At 40.9% G+C, this 24,753-nt stretch overlaps 1 protein-coding gene across 2 annotated transcripts in view; it reads left to right on the top strand.

The window, feature by feature from the left end:
• Positions 1-24,753, top strand: part of LOC102198818 (syntaxin-1A-like) — an 82,191-nt gene that overhangs the window by 10,161 nt on the left and 47,277 nt on the right. For both annotated transcript variants that reach the window (XM_005742085.2, XM_013913140.1), the window contains exons 2-3: positions 10,510-10,587; positions 18,172-18,271. In XM_005742085.2, coding sequence (XP_005742142.1) covers positions 10,510-10,587; positions 18,172-18,271 — 178 coding nt within the window. The remainder of the gene's footprint in view (positions 1-10,509; positions 10,588-18,171; positions 18,272-24,753) is intronic.

Below are 24,753 nucleotides of genomic sequence, written 5' to 3'. Positions count from 1 at the left end.
GTTAATGGAGATCAACAGCTGTAATTGTTTTGTTTGAAATTTGCCATTTTGTTTCAACCGGTGCTTCCTGACAGCCTGTTTTTCCTCTGCACTTCTTGTCATATAGCTCTTTCATCGCTCCTTCATTTGCTTTCTCTGCATCTTGCTATTCTTTGACATCCTTCTCACTTTCAGTTACATTTCCTCCATATCTGGAATATAATTGCTTTAGTGGTGCATTGGTGCTGTCATAATCCCTCATGGTAAGCGAGATACCAAGCAAAGCACTTAATATATTCCCCAGGGAAGAAAGAGAAGAGACTAGGGGTGGGCAAAGCCATAGTATAAACGGTAACAGCATATCTTTTCACTGCCTGTGATCTGTCATTAAAGTTCAATTGGAGCTTTTATGACATTTTCTCACCCACTCCTTTAACGGTGAAGACTGGCCAACGATCCACTGCTTCCTACACACATGCTCAGGGCAAACAAGTTTGTGTATGAACAGCATGTCACTTATATATTCATATCCATACCCATAGGCCAATTATGAGCAAGCCATAACGGGAGTAAGCATCCACTGTTTAGTCTAAAAGGTCAGTCATCTCGTGAGCTCCTTCGGCAGAAAACGACACCTGTAGGAACTACAGACATTGGAAATCTGGTCAGGAAATCAGGATTCACACGAAATCTTCCTATGAACATAAGATATTATTTAACCAATAACTGTGTGCCACTTCGTATTAAGACAGGTTTAAATCACTCTGATGCTACGATATTTCTAAATTGGAAGTATTTCCTCCTCTGGTCTGAAAAACACAATCGCATCGTTTGCATATTCCACTTGTGGATCAGTTGTCGTACCTCGGTCACCACCCCTCAAATGCACAGCGACACACATAGTGACTCTTGTCGGTGAGTCAGCCATCACTGAATTAGTTTCCATTTTCCATTTGTAGTTTTTCCTGTGCTTGTAGTCTTTCTTCTTCTTCAGCATGTAAGGATACACTGCATCGCAGTCTTGTTGTCATATGCTGCCTCCTTCAGTTCTGAAAGAGTTGCAAATCTGTCAGATCTGTGTCGTTTGATATTCCACTTAAGAAATACACTCAGAGGCCACTTCATTAGTTAACCTACTTAACTGCTTGTTAATGTATAAGTCGGTGACTTGATACGTTCAGACAGATCAAGATGACCCGTGAGATTCAGACCAAGCATCGGAAAAATCGCAAAACTCAAATCATCTCAAACTAGTTTCTTGAACATGACGAGAATCCACTGTACTTAAATGGTCTCCACAGCCACCAGATCTCAGTAGCAGCATGTGCAGCAACTATGCGTTGCTATCGTGTCAACATGGGCCCAAATCTCGGAGTGTTTCCATCACCCTGTTGAGTCTGTGTAATGAAGAAGTAAGCCAGTTCTGAAGGCAAAACAAGATTTGCCGAATAAAGTGGCTGGTGAGTGTCTAGCAGAATGAAATGTTGATACTTCTGAGAGCAAGGTATCACAACATACACAACATAGCAATTGGTGGTCTTGGCAAGAGATGGTGAGATAGTAAAGAAGAAAAGACAAACAGTGCAGGTCTGAGGAGGGAGAGCGAGACAAAGGTAACTGAGTCCATGCTGTGTGGGCTCACTGCTGTAATGATTCTGTAGTGAAGCTGGAGTCTGGAGGAAGGAGAGCGAGAGAATGACTGACAGGAAGAATGAGAAAGAAAAAGGAAGACCATTAAAGGGGGAGGACATTGAGGAGGATTGTTAGGAAAGGGAAATTGTTGCACATGTTCACACTTTGACACTGTGCTGCTGTAGTGGCAGCGCTGCATCTGTTCTCCAACCCACATTATTCTCCTTCATCTATCTACCGCGTGCTCTGTACACTGTAGGCACAGCTTATAATACAGTCTTGTTAACCTCAGCCACATCTGTTCTTTTTTTTTAATGGAATATAAAACATTCACCCATCTAGTTTATGAAGTATATCCTTTTCTAACTAAAGTGAAACTAAACCCCCAAAATTAAAAAAAAAAAAAATATGAAGGAGGAACATGTAGTATAACTCGTGTTGGATTAGCCAAACAGCCAGCAGGTTTATAATATGGTAATAGCAAAAAAGTAATGATTAGAGCTCTGGAACTAAGACTGGAACAGGAGATTTCCACTAAAAGGACCCTGTTAGCCCTTGGCTCCAGGAAACGTCTTTAAATGGGTTTTAATGACTGGCTTTAAAATGTTATTTCTTGTGTTGATTCTTTAACCCTTTTGGAGGAAAAACTTCATGTTTTAGGTTGGCGTAGGTGCCAAATAACTGCCTTTGTTCAGAAGCCCCACAATCTCTCCTTTTAAGTCAATCGTGGCTCAAGAGTTGGGCATTCGCCTTGTAATCGGAAGGTTGCCGGTTTGAGCCCCGGCTTGGACAGTCTCGGTCGTTGTGTCCTTGGGCAACACACTTCACCCGTTGCCTACTGGTGGTGGTCAGAGGGCCCGGTGGCGCCAGTGTCCGGCAGCCTCGCCTCTGTCAGTGCGCCCCAGGGTGGCTGTGGCTACAATGTAGCTTGCCATCACCAGTGTATGAATGTGTGTGTGAATGGGTGGATGTAAAGCGCTTTGGGGTCCTTAGGGACTAGTAAAGCGCTATATAAATACAGGCCATTTACCATTTACCTTCATTTTACCAGGAAGTCCCACTGAGATCAAATCTCTTTCACCTGTCCATGTTAGCAGCCATGCAAACTAAACAAATCTCGAAAAATGCTACAGATTCAACATAAACTAGTTACCCACAACACGAAACATAAAACACTCGTGGCCACTTCAGAGAAACATCCACAAGTCTCATTCACTGTAACCTTATGATGCTTTTAAATCCACTAATAGATATAGATATGTTTAAGTTGAGCTCTTTCTGTAAATTAATTCTGTGTTCAAGCTGCACACTTGTTTGCTTAAAGATTGTGGTTTGGGTTAAACATGCTCCCCTTTGCAACATGAACCCTGCAGTTTATTTAAAGTGGGTCCTAACAAATCATCCACATGTGTCAAGTTGGAGTGAGACCAGTCTCTCTGTTGCTGTAGCTGGCACAATACCTTTTTTCATATCTCTGTGATGCCAGCAGCTTCTGATGGCAGCATTTGACACCCTGGAAGGAGGAATAGCCTGTCATTGTCTTTTTCTTTTTTTCCTTGGTGAGTTCCTTCTTTCGATTTGTGCCATTTCAGTAAACTGGCTGTGGTTTGATTGCAGAGTGTTGTTGAGTGTTGAAAATCTAGACAGGTGGTGTATTGAGCTCAGATGATTGATAAGAAAGAGAACAGTAGATGTTCTTCTGTGTGATTGCTTACACAATATTTTATGTTTTTACTCAAGGCCAAAACTGCAAAGCACCTTTTTAGATTCATATCTTAGATCAACGCAGTATTGAGCTGTATTTTTTTTTTTAAAGCGCGTTACCAGCAGGAGTCAATGGACAAACCAGTGCATACGAAGAAATGAACCACATTGCTTTTTCCAGCTGACTGCATCTGCTGAAATTCACACTTGCCATTAGTGTATGTGCCCTTAAAGATGGAGACTTGTTGATTTTCTCTGCTCCTGGTTCTATATGAGAGAAGAGGGAACAGTAATGTGAAAAGACCTGAATTAATTTTACAGTTGGCTGGTCTTCTGGTTCAGTCTATCACTTCCTGTGTCCTCTCATCACCCATACTGCTCCATGGTTGTGTAACCTGTCTCGATAGCCCTACGCTGTGTCCTTCTCGTTCATCAGTCGGTCACGCAGTTAGTCAATCAGTGGATCAATCGATCAGTGAGGTTTGTGAAATTGTGATTTTGATGTGTCAGCACCATCTCTGTACCATCAGTGCTATGCCACAGATGGCTGTCCCTTCCCAAGCCTGGTTCTGCCGGAAGTTTATTCTTGTTAAAAGGGAGTTTTTCCTTCCCACTATCTCCAGGTGCTTGCTCATAGAGGTTCATCTTATTATTGGGGTTTTCACGGTATTCATTGCATTACGTTTATGTCTACTTGGTACAAGAATTTGTATCTTATATGGATTGACTTGTGTGCGGTCCTGCAAAAATCCAACAGCTCACCTGCGATGTGTAGGTTAAATGCTGATTGTTTGAACATTTGGTGTAGCAGTAGCCAGGAATCGCAGCACGCAAAGCACAGTGTAGTCAGTCACTGCAGCATTCTTTTATTTATTTATTTTCAAGGCAACAACTTGATGACTGCTTAATTATTCACTGATCAGCCACAACGTTAAAACTCACAGGTGACGGTAAAGCCGTTCGATTTTAGAACAAATGATAATCACAGTTATTTAGGTTAATTAGCACGAATAGTCATTAACTTAACAAAATGCCCTGCAGTGACTGAGTTTAATAAGATGTCACTTTACAGCAGATTTCCTCAAACCTTTAACATAATTAAACTGTAATAAAGATAAAGAAAATAAAAAAGAGGTTGCGAGAGGCACAGGATACAGAGTTGGGCCCTGATTAGGGGGTTGCTTTTGATCAAAAAGCCTGTAGTCCAAGGGTAACTGCCAGTTCCTGGTAGCCTGCTTTCACCACGGGACATCTGCTGGTTCAGTCGGGGACAAAGAGAGGCCCAGGTGGCAGTGGATTTGCAGGTTTTAAAGGCATGCATGGCAGCCGCAGGCGAATGGCTGAGTCTGAATTTATAACACACAATAAAAGGGAAAAAAAAGAAGATCTTTGTAGCAAAAGTAGAAGCAAAAAAGCAACAGTTTATCCTAATTTATTTCTGTTTTCACAATATAGTTGTGAGTTGAATAATTGAAATTTATATTTAATTAATCGCCTAGCCCCAGGTGAAGTGGTTAACATCTGTTATCTGGTAACAAGGCAGTGGTCTGCATGGAAAACTTTATTACTTGGTCACATAGGATGACATAAATACCCTCTACTGTGAACTCTTCATGGCAACGGCGGTATCCTGCAGCATGACATTTTGCCCTGTCACACTGCAAAACTCATCAGCGACGTCTTCAGGAGTACAACAAAGAGCCCAAGGTGTTGATGTGGCCTCCAAATTCCCCTAGATCCCGACTTAATCAAGGAGGCATTTGCACATGTCTGCAACCAATAGAACCCAAAGAATCTGCTTCTCATGTCCTGGTGCCAGACTTTAAGGAGACCCCAAAAATGCCATGTTAATGCCCTGACCAGTCACAGCTGTTTACTGTGGGATAAGAGGAGTCTTCACAATAGTAGGCAGGTGAAGTGGTTTTAATGTTGTGGCAGATCAGTGCATGCACAGCCTCTAAATATAGTTTTTACTCGTACTCTCCTGCGGTGGTTGTTCTGGTGACAGATAAATGTAATTAAACCTGTGCCCTTCATAACAAAGTAATTCTGGGTATGATTTTCTGCTTTAAGCGAAAGTGAAAAATAACATTTCACTTGCTAGTTTTGCTGGTAGACCTTCCTGAATGCATATAAGCAGAGCGTAGATCTGCATATAAGCGTAGAGCGTTGAATGTCTCGAGGGCTTGAATGAGTACAGGCCATAGCCGTTTAAGTGGAGCTAGTTATTCAGTGTTTATCTCCGTGGGGACCAGTTGGAGCATGAAGCCTCAGAACAGGGGTTTATATTCAAATAATGTGCAAAATCAAGATGGCTGCAAAAAGCCAGTGTGAGTTGATCGTGTAGCAGATTTGGCATCTTATTTGTTGCTTCTTAGTCATATTACTTTAAAAAAAGCAATAAGGTAATGCTAAAATTATTCACTTTTTTTTTTTAAGACTGAAATGACCAAAGACAATCTGAAACTCTAAAAAAAATGAAATGAATGAAAAATACAAAATTAGTTTCCAGTTCACTTGGACCTGGAAGGACACGTGCCCATTTAGTTCCCTTGTAGTGAAGTGAGGGGTGAAGGACTTTAATACAGAGTCTTGTGTTCACTCTCTGACAAACTTTATGGCGCTTGAGCCCATGCAAAACTCGCTGTAAGACTGCAGTTTGAAAGTCGTGGTTCTTTTCCTCCTTTACTAGCAGATTCGAAATATCCTGTGAGCAGCAGGGCTTTGCAAACTGAGCGCAAATCTGCTACTATATCGTTCAGATTCTGCTGTTTCTAGCTTGGTGTTTGTCTACTGTAGGAAAATGAATAAATAATCAAAGGTTTGCGTGTCACTGAGTGAGCGCACATCTATAATGAATGCTACCTAGCTGTATTGGGATAATAAATCTGGTTATACACTCAGTGTTCCTCTGTGCAGCTGACACAGATTTTTATGAGTCATTTCTAATGGGACTGCAGGAAGCTGCTTGATTTGGCTGCAATACAAAGATGCAGGAAACGGGTCTGCTTTAATATGGTAACACAAAAGGACAATAAAGTACTGCTCACATGGGTGTCTACTTGAACTGTCTCTCACTGGTCTTACTCAGCTTATTTTCATATAAAACACTGCACAGAGTCTGAGAGCGTACATGCTTGCAAGCATATTTTATTCCCACCCCCCCACACCCCCTTTATTTAATCCGATTTCTTGTACATCAACACACTATTGCCTGCATGGCTTTTTGTTGCACATGTTAATGCACTTTAACAGCTTTCTGTAATTGTTTTGTTCCCCTGTTTTTTTTCTTTCTTCCTTTTAATACCTTGGTGATAGGAACCGCGATTCTTGCAGCCTGCTCACTATGCCTGTTTTATCTCTCCCTCCCTCACACTTGGACTACATTTCCTCCTCCTCCTGTGTCTGTGCAGGCACTTTTGTCTTCATAGAGCGATATCTTGCTGGCATGGTGCCCGCATCAACTCTCTAATCTAATAAACACCATAATCAGGCCACTACTTGACTACACCACAGTTGGGGAGTTTCACCCGAGTGTGAGCCCCAGAGGCAGCAAGCATTCAAAGGTTCTGGTATGATGGGGGACCAGCTTGTATATAAAGCTCATTCTCTCTGTGTGTTTACCCTCTGCTGTATATTGCCAGTGTGCTAGCTACAGTGTGTATGCATGTTTGTGTGTCTTGCTCAGAGCATCTGTTGTGTGGATAGTCAAGTCTGTAGGCTCAGTGAAGAGCGCGGCACTAAAGGCCTCTCCCAGCCTCTTTGTGGCTCAGCAGGAGCTTCAGATCTGGTGGGAGGAGGACGTTTGAGGTGCGCTACTCGGTCTTCTCTCCTCCTGACCACACAAAGTAAAACCAGACCAAAGCCCTCCTCTCTCTGTGGGAGATACAGCATCTCTCTGTGGAGGCTGAACACAGTACTGGTGCTCTGAGCCTATTCTGATTCCCTGCTTATTCTCCTCCTCTGCCTCCTGCTGCTGCTGCCGCCTCTACTCTGGCTGCTTCTGAAAGTCTGCAGCTCCGTGAATGCACATCAGTGCCATACCAACACATTAAAGATTAGGTCTCAAAATGGACTTTTAGGACCTTTATTCTTATTATTCTAGTTTGTTAGCAATTTACTGTACCTGTAGTGAATATATATACTCTTTGTATACTTGGATTAGTTTGAGTAGGTCTAGATATTAGTGGGATTACGGCATCTCTGTACTCCTCTCGCTTAGATCTGTGGCATTTGTCTTGCTAAAGTCTGTCTTCACAAGCATTTTCTCAGGAACTGTTTCCTTTTCTTCAGTTGTTCTCGTCTGGTTTCCTTATGTCTCCTCCCCATCTCCTGCTGTGTCAGCATATCACATTTTAACCCTCTTCAAAGAGAAATGGCATTGAAGAAGACATTTAATACAGTTATTTATTTTTTTTTTTACAGGCGCAAACTTTCACAATTTTTATCTTTCAGTGTCTGCGTGGTAGAACATAAAAAAGAAGCGGTATGATTTGATTTAAGTCATATTAGATTCGTTGAGTCATTTTATCATATTTTTCAGTTGTAATCTACAAAAAATCTCCTACGCAGACTTTATTTTCTGACGTTCTGACACTTTAATGCTATTCGCTGAATAAAAAGAGTCAGAAGCAATTTTTCATACTTTAGAATGACTTTAAAAAGATGAATCTCAGTATTTAAATTACTTGCAGTGCCACCATACATTGGCAACTATATTCACTGACCACTTTATTAGGTGCACTTGTTAAGCTGCTCATTAACACTTCAATCAGCCAATCACATGGCAGCAACTCAGTGGATCTGGCATGAAGGTCAAAGCGAGCATCAGGATGGAGAAGAAAGGTGATTTGAACAACTTTGAATGTTGCATGGATGCTAGTGCAAGATTGGCCAGATAGGAAGGCAATGGTAACACAAATAATACAAATAAATACATCCAAGTATGCAGAAGAGCATCTCTGAATGCACAATATGTTGAACCTTGAAGCAGATGGGCTACAGCAGCAGAAGACCACACTGGCTGCAACTCTTGTCAGCTAAGAGCAGGAAACCGAGGCTACGGTTTGCACCTGTTCACCAAAATAGGACAATGGAAGATTTGAAAAATGTTACCTGTTCCGATGAGTCTCGATTTCTCCTGCAGCATACAGGTGGTAGAATCAGAATCCACCCTGCCCTGTGTCAACAAACCAGGCTGCTGAGGCATGCATGGCAGCCGCAGGCGAGTAATTGTGTGGGGGATATTTTCCTGGCACACTGTGGAGCTCTTATCGCCAACTGAAAATCATTTAAACATCGCAGCCTACCCGACTATTGTTGCTGACCATGCCCTTCCCTTTCTGACCACAGTTTGCCATGTCACAAAGGTTAAATCATCTCAAACTTGTTTTCAGAACATGACAATGAGTTCACTGTACTCAGCCAACAAATCTGCAGATACTGTGTGATGCTGTCGTGTCAATGTGGACAAAAATCTCTGAGGAATATTTACAGCAACTTGTTGAATCTATGAAATAGTGAATTAAGGCAGCTCTGAAGACAAAATGGGTTCAATCCAACACTGACAAGGAGTAAAGTGGCTGGAGAATATAAATGTATTTATGAATGTTTGGTAGTATCAGCTGTACAAACTTATGTCAGTAATGCATGATGTATATGTGCATCCTGCTGATCCATTGTTAAACAGTTAACAAGGGATAAGTAGCTCATTTCTTTTACTGGAAATTGATCACTTGATGCAAAAGTTTCCTGTGCTTCCTGCCTCCTGATGCATGTAATGCCTGCACATTTGTTTCCCTGTCTGGTTGAACCTGGCTGGCTGCCCATACACATGGAGAGCATAAATAATATCTGGATATGATTCATTGAAGTTTTTAAATATTTACTGGTTAATTTAATGGTTTAAAGAGTTTTTAAAGTTTTAGGGACTCTTAATCTTATTCTTATTTTGGTAACAGTTTTATTTTGAGGTTTGAGAGGAAATGAAGTCATCATTTTGACAGACACTGGGAAGCATCATTTGCATAATTCAGGACTCTCTTACTGCTGTTTGGAAATTCTGGGATAAGAGTAAGGAGTCATTTCAGGCAAAAGAAGATGAAAACTGCACTCTGTCCTCACAGCCTTGATAAGCAAATGGATCTCATAGGCCACTAATGGGGAACCAAATTAGTTTGACAGTGGCTGTGATGAATGAGATGAGGCCACATGAGATCCCACTAATGCAGTATAATGGCTGATGTGTGATTAGAAGCATGCATTTCAGAATGAATCATATGCCAGACTGCGAAAAGTTTGCAGAGTTTTGAACTTTTTGTTTTTATGTTTTTGCGTCCAAGCTTTGATTTATTCACTGAGAATGTTCAGGCCTTAGTGACGTGAATGTACCTCAGTAACAGCAGAAAACAACCGGAATTACTAGAAGAGTCGGACATTTTGAGAATTTGAGTTTGAACAGGTTCCAGTCTTGTGATTTTTTTTTTTTTTTTTTTTTCTTTGAGTAACCCTGTTGTTTGTTTTTTCCACAATAAGCTTTTAGTTTGCTATTTAGGGTTTATTTTTCTACATTTTATTAAGTCACATGTAAATTTGGAGAACTGCTAAGGGGATTTTATTACCATTTGGACGAAGTCACAACAGCTGGTTTCCTCTGATTAAAGTCTAACCTGTTGCATGATTTGGTGTGTTAACTACAGAGAAATAGGAGTGGTATCAAAATATTAATCTGCTCCTTTAAGCTGAAATGGTTACATGTATCTGTGCATGAGTGAAGGTACAGGGGTGCAGAAGTCAAGGTTTTCTCTGCTCGTAGGTTCTAATTCAATAATGACTTGCTAATCACTCGACCTGTGGTTCTAATTAAAAGTGTCATTAAGTGCTCCTTGATTCTAATCAGGTGATGTTTGGAGAGGTTTGGGAGGAGGGAGGGGGGGGGGGGTTCTCACTGTTCCATTTAACCTTGAATTATGTAAAAACAACCTAACATGGTCCAATTCAGTCATCATCAGTGTTGTTGTTGATAGAAATTATGTTTACATGTTGTTGTTTTTTTTTTTAAATGTTATTAACCATGTTTATTGCTTTATTATTTAACTGGTTCATGTAATGTAAGTAATTCAATTGTATTAAGATTATGTATTAATATATATATGTGTATAATTTTTTTAATTTCGTGTATGTGTGTGTGTCCAGGGGAAGGAGACGACTGAGGAGGAAGATGAAGTCGCTGTTGGGATGGAGAAAGGCTTTATGGACGAATTCTTTGAACAGGTTTGTTTCTCTCCCAATCCTGATCCTTCCTTCTCCTTTTTTTGCTGTCAATCACTTTTTCTCCATTTACACATTATCAGGCTCATTGAAGGCTAATAACTTGTCAGTCCAGGTAATTTGCTACTCCACAACATGCCCGGGTGTTTTTCCTCTGCTGATATTGAATCTAATCGTGCTGGTTTTTTTGGAGCGCTGTAATCAATCTCATGCCGTTTGTCTTCTCTGGGGTGCGTTTTTATGATTTATAACTGTTGATGTTGTTGCTGGTGTGGCATAAATTGTTCTGCATTTTATTTCATTTGAAAAAGCCTTTATTGATTCAACAAATCACACCAGTGCTCTACTCGCCCAACTCTGAATAACATTGATATTTTTCATGTATTTCTCTCAGTCTTTCCTCGTGGCACGACAGATGCTGAGCTTGTGTGTCAGCGGGGGATCGTTATTTGATCCCCGGCTACATTTGTAAGTTTGCTCACTTACCAAGCAATGAATAGTGCCGTAACAGCCCCGAGACACAATATCAACCAAAATTAAAACTTTAAAAAGCAAAAACGCATTCCATAAAAGTGATAAATGGATTTGCATGTCACTGAGTGAAATAAGTAGTTGATACCCAAGCAGATCTTGTTGGAGAAACCCTTTTTAGCCGGCACAGCAGTAAGAAGTCACCAGGTTCATACACATCTCAAGAGGGATTTTGGCCCACTCCTCTGTAAAGAAACTCTCTGTCCTTTAGGTTTATTGCCAACCACTGCAGTGACAGCTTCGTACATGAGTGTTCTGACTGAGGAGAGGAGGTTCTCATACAAGATTTTATGGTGCATGGCCCTGTCCATTGGTCCCTCCTGTACTTTCCTGTACCCTTAGCACATAAACAGCCCTAAAGCATAATGTTTCCATCGCCGTGCTTGACTGTGGGGTTGGTGTCCTGTGGGTCAGCTGTCTCTTCCTCCAAACACTGTGGGTCAAGTTGATTCCAAAGAGCTCGATTTTGGTTTCATCTGACCATAGCACTTTCTCCCAGGCCTTCTGAGTCATTTAGATGTTTACTGACAAACTTCAGACGTCCTGTACATGTGCCTTCTTGAGCAGTGGGACCTTGGGGACACTGTGCTGTTCTTGGTGACTGGAAACCCAATTGTCTTCATTATGCAGTTTTTGGCTGATCCACCGCTTTTCTCACGATCATCCTCCTGTTATCTTTCCCCTGATGTCCTTTGACAGCTCTTTGATCGTGTCCAGGGTGGTAGAGAGGTTGGAATGCAAGAAACTGATTCTGTGGACAGACGCGCTTTATACAGATAGAAGTTGAGATCCGGAGTCTCTCAACAATACTGATTGTAGTCTTTAGATTATCGTCAATATTCTGTCTCTCTTCATTAAAATAAAATTACCATAGAAATTAGACTGTTCACTTCTTTGCACGTTTGCAAACTTACAAGTTCATCAGAGAATAAAATAATAATTTTCCACAGCGTAAATTTCTTTTCACATACATTTGGGAGCGTGTTCCCAGTGCGTGCCATGCACGTTTGCTGAGAGTACAAGCTGAACATCATTATAGCTCTCAGAGGGAGGGCCTCGTTTCAGCATGGCAGCAGTTGACATCTCCGCCCCAGAGAGAGGGAGACCCACTGGGAATCATCATTCATATGGTGCCAGGCCTGTTTTTACCCGGTGACGGCGTTCACTGTGAGAACAGGAGTGTAATTTTTTTATTACTTGTGTTGTTGGCAGTTATATTTCTTGTATTATATGCGCCACTACTTTCATTTTCTAAAACACCTGGGATTTGCCTTTGAAGTATTTAAATCACCATTGCAAATGCTGCTACAAAGGTGGGTCGGGCGAGGTTGAATGGCATTTAGCAGCATTTTTGAGTTACGAAAAAGGTCTGGCAACCAGCACTTTGATACGTGAGCTTTCAAAGCGCCGTGAGACAACAAACACATCGCCAAAAAGCCGCAATCATCAGTGACTGAGCTGAAAGGAGATCAATCAAAACGTCTGTATAGATATTTAATATTTCAGCACAGACAAGCGTCAAAAAGGAGAAGAAGCAGCCTTCTTTACCGACGTGTGATGGAAATATTGTTTTTATCATCACAATATTGTTGTTAAGTCATCAAAAGCACTAATTCATGCAACTGGGCAGCATATAGATGTGAGTTGATTAAATGTGCTCAGTGACTGCCTGCGATTGTTTAACACACTCCACCTCTCCACCCACTTCCAGCATTAGCTTTTAGATTTCTCCATCAACCATAACTTCATGTAAATTTAAATGTGGTGAAGTGCACACCCTGCCAGATGTTTGAGCTTAGTAACAAGTTTGTGTTAAACTGGCTCAGTTTTGGAGAAACTCTGCAGCAGAGGCAATCAAAAAGCACCTTATAGTATGTAAATATTGATAATAAATGAGTAATTAGTCTGTGAATACCTCTTCTGACTGTGTGCGTATCCTCGGAAAACCTTTTCTTGCTTGGAGTCATCTGATCACAGGTCAATCAAACAGGCCACCTCAGCTGCTTCATTCATTCTTCACCATTAGTGGCTCATTCATGTGCTTCGCGGCTATCAGATGACTACTACTAATGTGTTATCTTGTTACTGCAGCAGGTCCCTCAGGTGCTTTAACCACTTAAAGTTTTTAGTTTTTTCTTTTTTAAATTCAAGGTTGATCGGACTCTGGGAGCAAGAGAACCCACACAGGCACTGCACGGAAACCAGGAAAAGGACTAAGGATAAACTGGAACCAGTGACCACCAGAATGAATGGTCTCTGGTGGCTCTGCCATGCTAATCTTTTCTGGCATGCACTTTTCTACCAGGGAATGATTACTTTAAATCATTCAGGATTTTGGAGGCAATTACCTTCATGCTGCGATGAAACATTCATGTCCCCATCAACAGGGCAAGAAGGGACACTCAATAATTTGACTGTGAAAATGTTGTTAACCTGTTAGCAGTCGGACGTACCGCCCACGGTACATTGGATGGTTTAGGGGACTAATTGTAAATTTGTAGGACTGCTAAGGGGTTAATCATGTCTTCAAAACATTGAAGATTTTGGACTGACATGTCCAAGTGTTTGTACCCCTCTCCTCAAAGCAAAAAAGGAGGAAATGATTTTGGAAGAATGTCGTTCAGTCCCAGAATCAATGCTTAGTCACTGTGCAGACTCATGCTCAAAACGTATGCTCTCTTTTTTCCCTTGTTTTTCTGAGTCTGAGCTGTGGCCACCTTTTAAAACATTCCCTGTTATTAAGATCACAGGTGGCTAAGGTGGCAGTGGCAATATTTGGTGCACATGCTAGTATACGGTGAAGGGGGGGGCGACGACACAATAGAAGAGCACCATCTAAAACAGGAAGAGAATCATCAATCGGCTTGTGACTCAGCAATCTGGCACATCTGGTACAGCTGTCCATTTTGTTTAAAAGCTTATCTAATGTTCCGATGTTGCCTATCAAGGGTGTCATGGCACGGGAGGCTGGGCACTAGCGAAGCAGGTAGATGGCCCATCACAGTAAGAGCTTCTCTGTTCAGTTCAGAATCACCAGTTTTTGTTTTTTGTTGTTGTTGATTTTTTTTTTTTGTGGAAAGCGAAGCACTGGACAAAGCCCACACAGGCCCAGGGAGATCATGGATTTGAACCAACAACCTTCATTGTGTAAAATGACAGTGCTAAGCAGTGCACCAATGTGCTGCCCCGTTGAATGCAAAATATGAAACAATTTTGGTATCTCTCAGCTACGCCTGTACGTCAGCAACCAGAACAACACATTTTTATATTTAAAAAGAAAGTGCAGAGAGTTTTCTATTCTTTCTTTCTTCAGCTGCGAAGTCTAAAACTCCTGAATCTGAGGTTTGACAGTCAGTACAGAGGTAATCCAGGGTATAGCTTCAAAAAGTCTGTAATTATGGGATGTTTTAGCTCCGGAGGATCGCTGCAGGCTGCAGCCATTTCTCTCACATTTGTCTCATTTATGTTCTTCTGCTGCTTCCCGCTTCTGACAGACTGTCTGTATCCCTGATATAGAAACACAGCCCTCTTTATCTGTCTGTAATTTTCAGTCTGTCTCAAGTGAAGAAATGAAGGAGGCAGAGTTTGACTGAAACATGTAGACAGAGGGATCCACAGAGAGCGGTTTGACACTGAGCTAAAAGCTTCAGGGAGTGTGAGAGTGGCAGAGTCGTTAGGAGAAGTTAGACAGCAAGACCAGAGAGGAAGAACGGGTATCAATATGTGACAGAGAGATGTAGATGGTGAGGGAAGCAGAAGAAGAGCAGGCGCGGTCAGGCTTCCACCCCGACTGGGTGTGTTAATTAAGCTTTCACTAGTGATCTGCAGGGATAACGGACAGTGGAAATACCACTGTGACCTTGAGTCACACTGTAAACACTGAGTGTGCATATTGATTTTATGTTGTGGAATTTTTGTAAAGATGAATGTAGCCACCTATGGTCATGCTTAGTATCTATCTGTGTGCATGCCTGTTTATGTGGAGATTAATGCACATAATACCTATAGGGGTAAGAGTTAAGGCTGCATTTGTCAAACCAACAGTCGGTTTTTGCAGCACATGGCTGAATATCTTCCTGATGCTGTCTAAACTATGTGATTATGTAACAGTCACTGAAACTGCCCACCCCACATGTCACACAACAAAAATTGTAACTAAAAGAATTGCTTATATTTCCGTAATCTTTATTAGTGCTGTTGAAATAGTGGCTACACAGAGAAGTTCTAATTAGTTTAATTAGAAAATTAATTTAGGATCTGCTTCATGTGATGTGGCTCGTCTTTGAAGCTCATTAGCCCGGACATGCGTTCACAATAAAGTGATTAAAAAGCTCTATTTTTTTACATTTAAGTAGCGTTTTTACTTTGTTGATTATGAAAATCAGCAGTGCAGTTTTCCTCTGCAAGCTTTTTCTGATACGCGCTTTTATAAATGTTTACAGTACTGTGCAAAAGTCTTGAGCCACTCCTTTCTTTATATTTTGCTTCCGAGGAGATGGGTTTGCCTTGAAGAATAGTTTTCAGGCTTTCTGAAGTTTTGCAAGGTCTTTCTTTAGACATCATCTGCTCCTCACTTATTTTCAGTCAAGTCCTTGTATCTGATCATCTTCATAGGAATATTTTTTCCTTTCTTTTTTTTGGTTGTATGCCAAACCACAACGGAAGTCTCAAGGTATGAAGCAGTGTTGTGTATAAAAATAACTTGGGAAAGAGCCAATTTTAAATGATATCTTTATACTCTTTGTTACTAGCAGCCTGTATAATAATGCATCACTTGTTCTCATTTGTTTAGTTGAATCTATGAAAAATACAAAAGACAAATGTTTGACAGTGTTTTTTTTTTTTTTTTTTTTCCCCCAGTAAATTTCAGAAATACTTTATTAATCCGAAGGATTAATAAAGGATTATATCCAAAAGAGCAGTTACTGAAAACTTCTTTTCCACATTGTGTGGCTTTTAGAAAACTGAGGTCTATTTGTATCCAGGAGGTCATGAGAGAAATGCAACAGTGAGCGCTTACAGCCATCTGCAAAACACGGTGGAGGCTCCGTCCTGGTGGTGTCAAGATGAACTTTGGAATGACTTTTAGGAAGGTGAAGAGCTACTTGATTATGAGTAAGCTCTTATGTAATACAACTCAAGTTTAGCTGAATTGTTTTGCTTTATGTTCTGTGTTTCCATATATGTTTGCATGCTTCTCCTATTTCTCATTCTCCTAAAGAAACATAGAGACGTGATGGGTGGCTCAAGACTTGCACAGTATGTGAATCATTAGACTCCTGCTATAAAGTAATCATTTCTTATGTATTCACAACAGCAAGTGTGTGAATACATTTGTATGCAATATGTTGAGGCTTTAATCTGCTTTGGCGTTGTCTGAGTATCAGATCGTTTAGATGGATGCAAACACTACTCTAAGACGCAACTAAATCTAAATTGTGATGCTGTAGAAAGGGTTTAATTTGAAGATCTAAAGATGGATAGTAGATGAGGCTGATATTTGAAATTATGAACAATTTTGAAAAAAATGTTTTTAAATATGGATAATTCTAAGAAAATAAGTGCCTAACAGTGAGCTAAAAAAGAAAAGGCAGAGAAAAGATCCTCATCTTCAGCTATTTGTCAAAAAATGTCTTACTTTTCTTACATTGTGCAACAGAGCCCATTTATGCTTCACCTGATGATGCAAGAATGAAGTGAGCCAAAGCAAGAAAGACTCGCTGTGGCCTCGAGGCTCCTAATCATTCTCCTTACCAGATAAAAATGAGACTTTTACACTAGAATAACTTAAAACTAATGAATTACTGCAATATCCAGCTGGGATTAAGGCTGCTTAACATGACATTTGTACAAGACGCAGAGAATAATAACAAATGTCTTCGGTCAAAAAGTCACAAGCAGTTGCAAAACTACCCTCCAAGTACGTGTATCAGTTTGTTTTTACACATCTGTGGGCTTTTTAGCCTCGTCTGATCATGTTTTTCTCTCATACCAATAAAATTTATCTGATGCCTTATAAGAGCAGAGAGATGTGCCATGACTCACCAACGTGTGATTTCTAAACCGAGGCAGCTTAAAGTGGTTTCATCTTCTACTCTCTTTGGCGTCCTTCCTTTCTCCAGTCCTTTCTCACTCTCTTACGTCTTTAACTTTTGCTCTCTTTCCCCCATGACGTTTAACTCTGCATTCACCTAAGCGACCCACCCACGGTGTCTGGTCTCTCTCCCAGTTGTCTTTCAGAGCCAATTATGTTATTAAAAAACAGAGCCAATCAGAAGCCAATTAAAGAGATAACTGGCGAATAATCACCGGGGCTGAGAAGAGGAAATCTCAGGATTGTAGTAGAGCTGTGAAAACTGACAGAGGAAAAGTGGAATTAGAGTTAAAAAGCCAAGCCAGAGAGATGTGCAAGGAAATGACCGGAATGACATGGGGATAGGCTGGCCTGTAGCAGAGCAGGTGTAAAGGAGGAGAAAATGATCAGCAGTTTGATGGACTGAGATGAAAGTAGAGATTGATGAAGTCACTGACAGATGTGACCCGCTGATTTTCCAGCTGTCACCGAGAGCCAGAGACGGCACAGCTGGCTGCCAGGCAGCAGGAAGTATAGGCGAGAGGTGAAGGGGTAGAATATCAGTCCTGAACCTCAGTGGACTTCAAAGGAGGAGATGAATATGATGCACTTCAAGGATCAGTTTTTGTCAGTGTGCTTAATGACTGGGTTCAAGGCATTCATTTCCATTTATTTGCTGTCAATAGCACTCGTGTATCTGTAAGATACGTAGGAGGCAGCAGCGGGTTACTGGGAAAACTTTTCCTAGCTCACTTATCAGTCTGTAGTACAAACAAGCCAGATCTTGAAATCTGTGTCAGAATTAAACAGGGTATAAATAAGAGAGTTGTCCAGTTTTGTATGGAGAAATGATGACTGAGGCTGGATGAACTTGGAAAAACTTTCATATTTGTGGTCTTCACAGCATCTGCCAGGTGAGTCACAGGTGCTTCCTGCTACGGAGCAGATCTAAAGCACCTTTTTGTGTCTCGCTCTCTTGACAGGTGGAAGAGATCCGGGGTTTTATCGAATCGCTGGCAGAGAAAGTTGAAGAGGTGAAGAGGAAGCACAGCGCCATCCTTGCCTCACCCAACCCAGATGAGAGTAAGGCTCTTTTAGCTCTTTAAAATGACATACTCAGGGTAACTCTTGCCTCAGAAATACTGTACTTTTGTTCTGATGGGACTCGACTGCCTTAGGAGTTTCCATTCAGGTGAAACTATAACTTATATTCTTTTAACCAAAGTCCTAATTTATCCAGAATTTGAATGGGTTTTTATTAATCATATCCACAGTTTTATTTCTCACTTGTTAAACTTGTTACCTACCCCCCAAAATCAAGTAAAAGGATAAGGCCACGTGCAGTACCAACCACACTGATGTAAACTAACATTAATGGGGAAATAACCATCAAAAGAAATGGAGAATATACCAGTGCAGAGACACACGATACGCCCGACCACAGGGCTAGGTAGGTTTGCTTGTGCAAAACCATCCTCAGATCTCAATCTAGCTTTGAAGGCTTAAAAACAACCTTAACAAATCACTTAATATTGTGTTGGTTTTAATTTCTTTCTTTACCCATCGATTTGTTGCTCCCTTATTTCCAGAAAGAGTGATTCGCCATGACTTGATTTCTTGATTCATTCAGCCGAGGTTACCACGACTGACCCCTTGTTTTCACCTATCGCTGTTTAATGATAACATCAATGTTTAATACTGCAGTGATTCAGTAATGAGTCAGAGAAGCTTTTAATGGAAAGGAGAAAGAGAAGAAAGCCAAAAGTCACAGTTTGCCGTCTAATGTACGACGGCAGCCAAAAGCAGGATAATCGTCGAAGAATCCGCTGAACAAAGGGAAGAAAAATGACTGTGTCGTTTAAAAGAAATTGAGGAAATAAAGAAAAATTTGTCAGAAAGAGCAAGAAAGGCTGTGTGCAGACTGGAGACTTCAGTAGAAATCAGAGGACCTTGAAAATGTTTCAAAGCGCTCCACCAATCTGTCCTCTCTCTGCTTTTGGGGCATTTATACCCTCACGGTGAAATCTCTTACCTTCCCGTTTCTCCATTTTTCTGTTTTTCTGCTTTCTGTCTCCATCACTCTTTACTGCTACATTTTCCTTTTCAGCTGCTGTTAACCATATTTCATACTTCCCAGTTTCTCTGCTGTCTCTTTGCCCATTTGTGCCCCTCTTTACATTGCTTTTGTTCAGTCTGTGCTGGATACTCAATCCATCGTTCCTGCTGTCTTTTTGCTCCACAATCTCTCATCACCTCTTCTTCTCTCATTTTATATCAGGGCATTGATCTTGACCCTTGTTCACACAAGGGGGATGTTACTCATGCTAGTGACACCTCCTACTAATAATTTTCCTTTCCTCCTCACTTATTCCCTGCCTCCCCTCCCGCCTGCAAATATATCTATGTGCTTGCAGCGGCAGGCATCAGATGGGCCCTTTATCTATCCTGAGCGTGCAGATGGACGCACTGAGCGGAGCAGCAATGAGGAAAGGTGTTGCATTTATGATACAAATTCTCCTGCAGGTCATTTCCTGACTGAAATGACTGTGAATGAAATCAGAGCCGTGTGTGCGCCTTTGTGATAAATGCTAAAGAACCGTACATCAATCAACGATTGATGTAAATGTCAGGGTTGTTCATTACAGGTAGGTGGTTATGTTCTGTACTTTCTACCCGTTGCACTGCGACCACTGACGGCGACTGAAATAACCTGGAACGTACATTCAGGACGCTCATTCATTTGCTGAGTAGGATTTTTATACCCTGTGTGTTTTTGTGCATATATTTACATATTACTGCTTTTGTTTAGCAGTAATTTCCCTACATCAGTGTTTCTTGTTACATTTCCTTACATTATCTGTTTCTGGGACCTGAGGCATGACTAAATTTAATAAGTAGTATGATAAGTAGGATGTTGAAGACTGATCTGCTAGGCGTGAGAAAAAAGAGGAAGACCACAGAGGTTCATGCATATAGTGAAGGAAGGTTGCTGTGGCAAATGTGGATGCTTTGCATAGGGTGAGATGTGGGCAGATGATCCACTGTGGCCACCCCTAAAGGGAACAGCTGATAGAAGAAGAAGGAGCACTTAATCTCTTTAAACAGGCACTGGATAAAAATTCTCCACAAAGGAAGGAAAACATTTATGAAATTCAATTTCAAAACCACCTTCTGACAACAGTTTAGTGTTGGAGCAGCTTTTTAAATTAATCTGCATTCATAAAAATGCCCGTCACGTTAAACATGATGTGCTGGCGTGGATATCTGCTGGCTCAGAGTTTTGGACATTGTCCCTGGCTAAGTCTTCATATAATAGCTGGTGGGATAAAATAACTAATAATATTTCCATGATAATAGATGCTAATCTTATGATGTGAAATGGATTTGTTTTGCTATTTCATGATCAGAAGCCACAGTCTTAGTAAAACTGAAACGTTGACCTAATGAGAAACTAATCTCAAAAAAGAGATTCAATTCATCCTGGTGGGAACACAATTGTTTTATCCAATTTCATCGTTTATCCGTGCATTATAAGGTCTGCATGTGTATATGAGTGTGAGTGTGGTTGTGCGTGCCTGTGTGAAAACATCATTTTTTTTGTTTTGGCTGCTGTGGTTCTAATTGTGATTTTGACATTTCCCTGCTTCTGCTGGAGTGTGTCATCAAAAGTAATTGCACAGTGGCATTTCATTGTGAAATCTAATGCATGCAAGACCTACGCTCATTCACTGCTGTATCGAAAATGGAAAGTCTTGCTGATATTCACTGATTTTTTTTTCCTCCCCCGTGGTAAGATGAATCAGTTCTGCTTCTGAAGGTTCCTCCCATCAAATCAAACTTTACCTCCTTGCTGATGCATAATAGGCGAGTCTGTCCTTTTCTTATCCTCTTCTAGCACAAGTATTTTGCTACTCATCCAAGAATCTTGACTCTTAACTTCTGTTGCTTTTCCCCCCACATAAAAACGGGTGTTTACAGAGAAAATATCCAGTGAGCGGCAGTTCTGTGTGAAAATATCTTGTTGATGTCAGAGGAGAATGGCCAGAGTGTTTCAAGCTGACAGAAAGGTAGCAGTAACTCAAATAACCACCTGTTACAACCCAGGCATGCAGGAAAACATCTCTGAATGCAGAAGATGTCAAATCTTGAGGCAGATGGGCTACAGTATCAGAAGAATACACTGGGTGCCACTAGTGACACCTAAAAACAGGAAATTGAGGCAACAATTTGCACGGGCTCATCAAAAATGGAAAAATGTTGCCTGGTCTTTTGTGTCTCAGGTTCTCCAGCAACATTCAGATGGTTGGATTAGAATTTAAACAGCATGAATCCATTGTGCCCTATGTCAACGGTTCTGGCCCTGTAGTGGTGTAAAGGTGTGGGGCATATTGTCTTTAGTACCAGTTGAGCAGTGTTTAAACTCTACTAGTGTCCGATCATTGCTGCTACCATGTCCATCACTTGGTGACCACAGTGAACCCATCATCTGATCACTGCTTCCAACAGAATAACACACCATGTCGCAAAGGTTAAACAATCTAAAATTGGTTTCTTGGACATGAAAATGGCTTCACTGCGCTGCACTCAGATGGCCTCCACAGTCACCAGATCCGAATCCAATAGTGCAGCTTTGGGAGAGAATCACATCATGGGTGTGCAGCCAAAAAAATCTGCAGGAACTATGTGATGCTCTTATGTCAACATGGAGCAAAATCTCTGATCACTGTTTCCAGCAGCTCATTTAATCTGCTTTGAAGAATTAAGGCATTTCTGAAAGTAAAAGTAAGGGCAAGGTGTACCTAATAAAGCGGCCTAAGCATTTAAATGGGAGTAGTGGGTTGTGCGTTATATTGAAAGAGAGAGAGAGGAAAAACACTGCCATATATTTTTTTTTTATCCAGTCTGCTGCTACTGATGAAGTACTATATAATATGTAAGATTATTTACTTTTGTTTGTTTTAATAGAGATCTATTAATCTATTTGTGCTTCCACCATGGCTTCAAAAACATTTCACATCTCCCCAGGAGCTGCGCGCTTGGCCAGCTTCACAACCCCGAATCCCTCCTCTTCTTCCCCTTCTGCTTGCTGCAAACTTTCACTGCCCGAGATGTTTCCTCAAGAACTCCACAGGCGTAGATCCTACATTCATACGCACACACATATTGTCATGCATGTAGCCTCTTTGCGGTGTTCCTTTCGCCCCTGCATTACACATTATCCCATATCTCAGTTTATCCACCCCTCTGAATGAAGCACAGAAAATTACCTCAGGGGAATTGCCGTATGCTGTTTGTGTGCTTTTTTGTTTGTAGTTAATTATGTGTTTGTGTGGACGGTTTTCTGCAGCTGCGTAGAATAGTAGAAGTTTCACAAATGATGATGGATTCTGTAATCATCTGTGTCATAATGTGTATTAAGCCCATATGTTCTCATGAGTGCATTCCTCTAATGCAGGAAGAGAAGCTGCAAATTTAAATTTAGAAACATTATTGATTTTTCCATTCACAATTAAATGATTGCATTATTTGTTTTAGCTTGTCGCACTGGCTGTTGGGCACAGCTTCTCATTTTTTGATCAGTGAGGCAGAATATATAACAAAAGGTCAGCATTCATTACTTTTCCTACACAGTTGCATCCACGTCCTCCACACTCTGTTAGTCCCGGGAGAGTGTGAAATTTCTAGGATACAGTGAGGCATGCAGTTATTTTCAGTTGGGAGTATTCAGGTGTTTTTAAAGCACCTTTTTAATCCACATTAGGGTTTGTGACACTGAGACATTGTGGTTGTTATGGATGATAATCAGTAGCTTTCAGAGATTGTGTGTTTTCTAGTAACGCATTACCGCCCGCTGTGGAAACTGAAAGCCACCATTCATATGGTCTGCTGCTCGCTTCACTGCTGCTGAATGTTAAAGTGTGTTCACGAGCTGATAATAGATTACAGTTCATGTTTACAGAAGGTGTTTAGCTCGGCTGATGCTGAGCAGAGCTTGATTCTACTGTGCTTTGGCACATGGATGTGTTTGCTTGCTTTCCTTCTAATTTCTCGTGCCTCTTTATGCTGTGTGACAAGCTGCATGTATGCTGCTTAAATAAAAGTATTTACCCATTTAGTTTAAACATCAATTGAATTGAAACTTGTCAAATATAAGACCAGTTTTTGCAGCTCGACATTGTTTTCCATCGTAGGCTACGTGCAGTTCATTGTTACTGTTTTCATGGCTTGGTCAAGCCATTTAAAAAAAAAAAAAAAAAGTCGTCCAAACAGCAGCATTAAATTAACTGAGTGATTTTATTAAATAATACTCAAAGTCAGTCAATTGAAGGGAGATGCTTGGTCCAGGGAAAGTCCTGGCTAGTTGGAGACCCAACTAGCAGATCCTGAAACTACCAGTCACAACCCGATCCGTTAAACAAAGACGGTTACAAAAACAGTCGTAAAATTGACTTTGACATGCTGGGAAAATCCCTCAGCATTTTCTTTTTAACCTTTTATTCATTACATGTCAAGTGTGTATAGCTTTGGAGAGGATGGCCAGTGCTTATTGTTCAGCATCTTGGACATAAATGATGGATTTTATTCATGTAGCAATTAGCAGCAGTGATTCATCATAAATGCAAAGGATTTTATACCCTAAATCAGTGCTAATGTTTCCTTCTCATTATCTGAATGGTTTAATTGCTGATTTTTAAACTGAGGCATGGATTGGATTATCCATGCCTCTCTCCTTACTGTACGTTACTACTAGCACCCATTTTAATTGCATCCACTTGTATTTGAAAAGACAAGAAGGAAAGTAGCTGATCTGCTCAGTTTTTAACAGTTCAGAAAGCTGCACTAACCAGCTGTTAGACACAGAGCTCAAAAAGGAAAAAAAACAAAACAATTTCAGGCTGGGTTTTTTTTAGCACTTGGCTTTTCAGGTGTCTGGGTTGTTGGGAATAGAAGTAAATCTCAAGATTACCAATCCTTCCATTATCTGTATGTGCTATCCTGTTGCAAAAATGGAGCACATTATGGATGACCACTGAACACACCTAGTTGGGAAAGTTGAAGACCATCCCAACCACACCATTCACCACAGGGAGAATATATTCAAGCCATACTTAGATGACACAGGAAGCCACAAAGTGTTTGGACTCTGGGAGGAATCCTGAGCAGCGACTGTGTGCCAGGCCTGAAGAATGATTGATCCTAGTGCACTCAACATGCCTTCCTCATCTGTCCATTAAAACCATTTAAGACAGACAGCCTGGTGTAAGACCTTGAAGTGGTGCTCCACTAGTAAACAACTCTTAGCATCGAGGTTCATTATTGACCATGCAAAAGCGGTGGTGAATATTTTATCACAGATAGCAAAGTGATGTTAAAACTGATGCAAAGCTAGCAGAACACCAGCGAAGGGCCTTTAAATGTTTGTTTTCTCTTACATCTCCTGGCTGGAGAGTTTTGCATGAATCATAACGCCAGACTCAAACTCATTAACTCAAACTCAAACAATGTCGGACTCTGTAGTTTTCTCTGGTCCCCTCCCCAATCAGACCAGGAGTGACATGTTTAGC

This window comes from Pundamilia nyererei, unplaced genomic scaffold (assembly GCF_000239375.1).
Source record: "Pundamilia nyererei isolate P.nyererei 1_Seehausen unplaced genomic scaffold, PunNye1.0 scaffold00117, whole genome shotgun sequence".
Lineage (NCBI taxonomy): Eukaryota > Metazoa > Chordata > Actinopteri > Cichliformes > Cichlidae > Pundamilia > Pundamilia nyererei.
The sequence above is the reverse complement of the archived record's forward strand: the minus strand, read 5'-3'. Positions and strand labels throughout refer to the sequence as shown.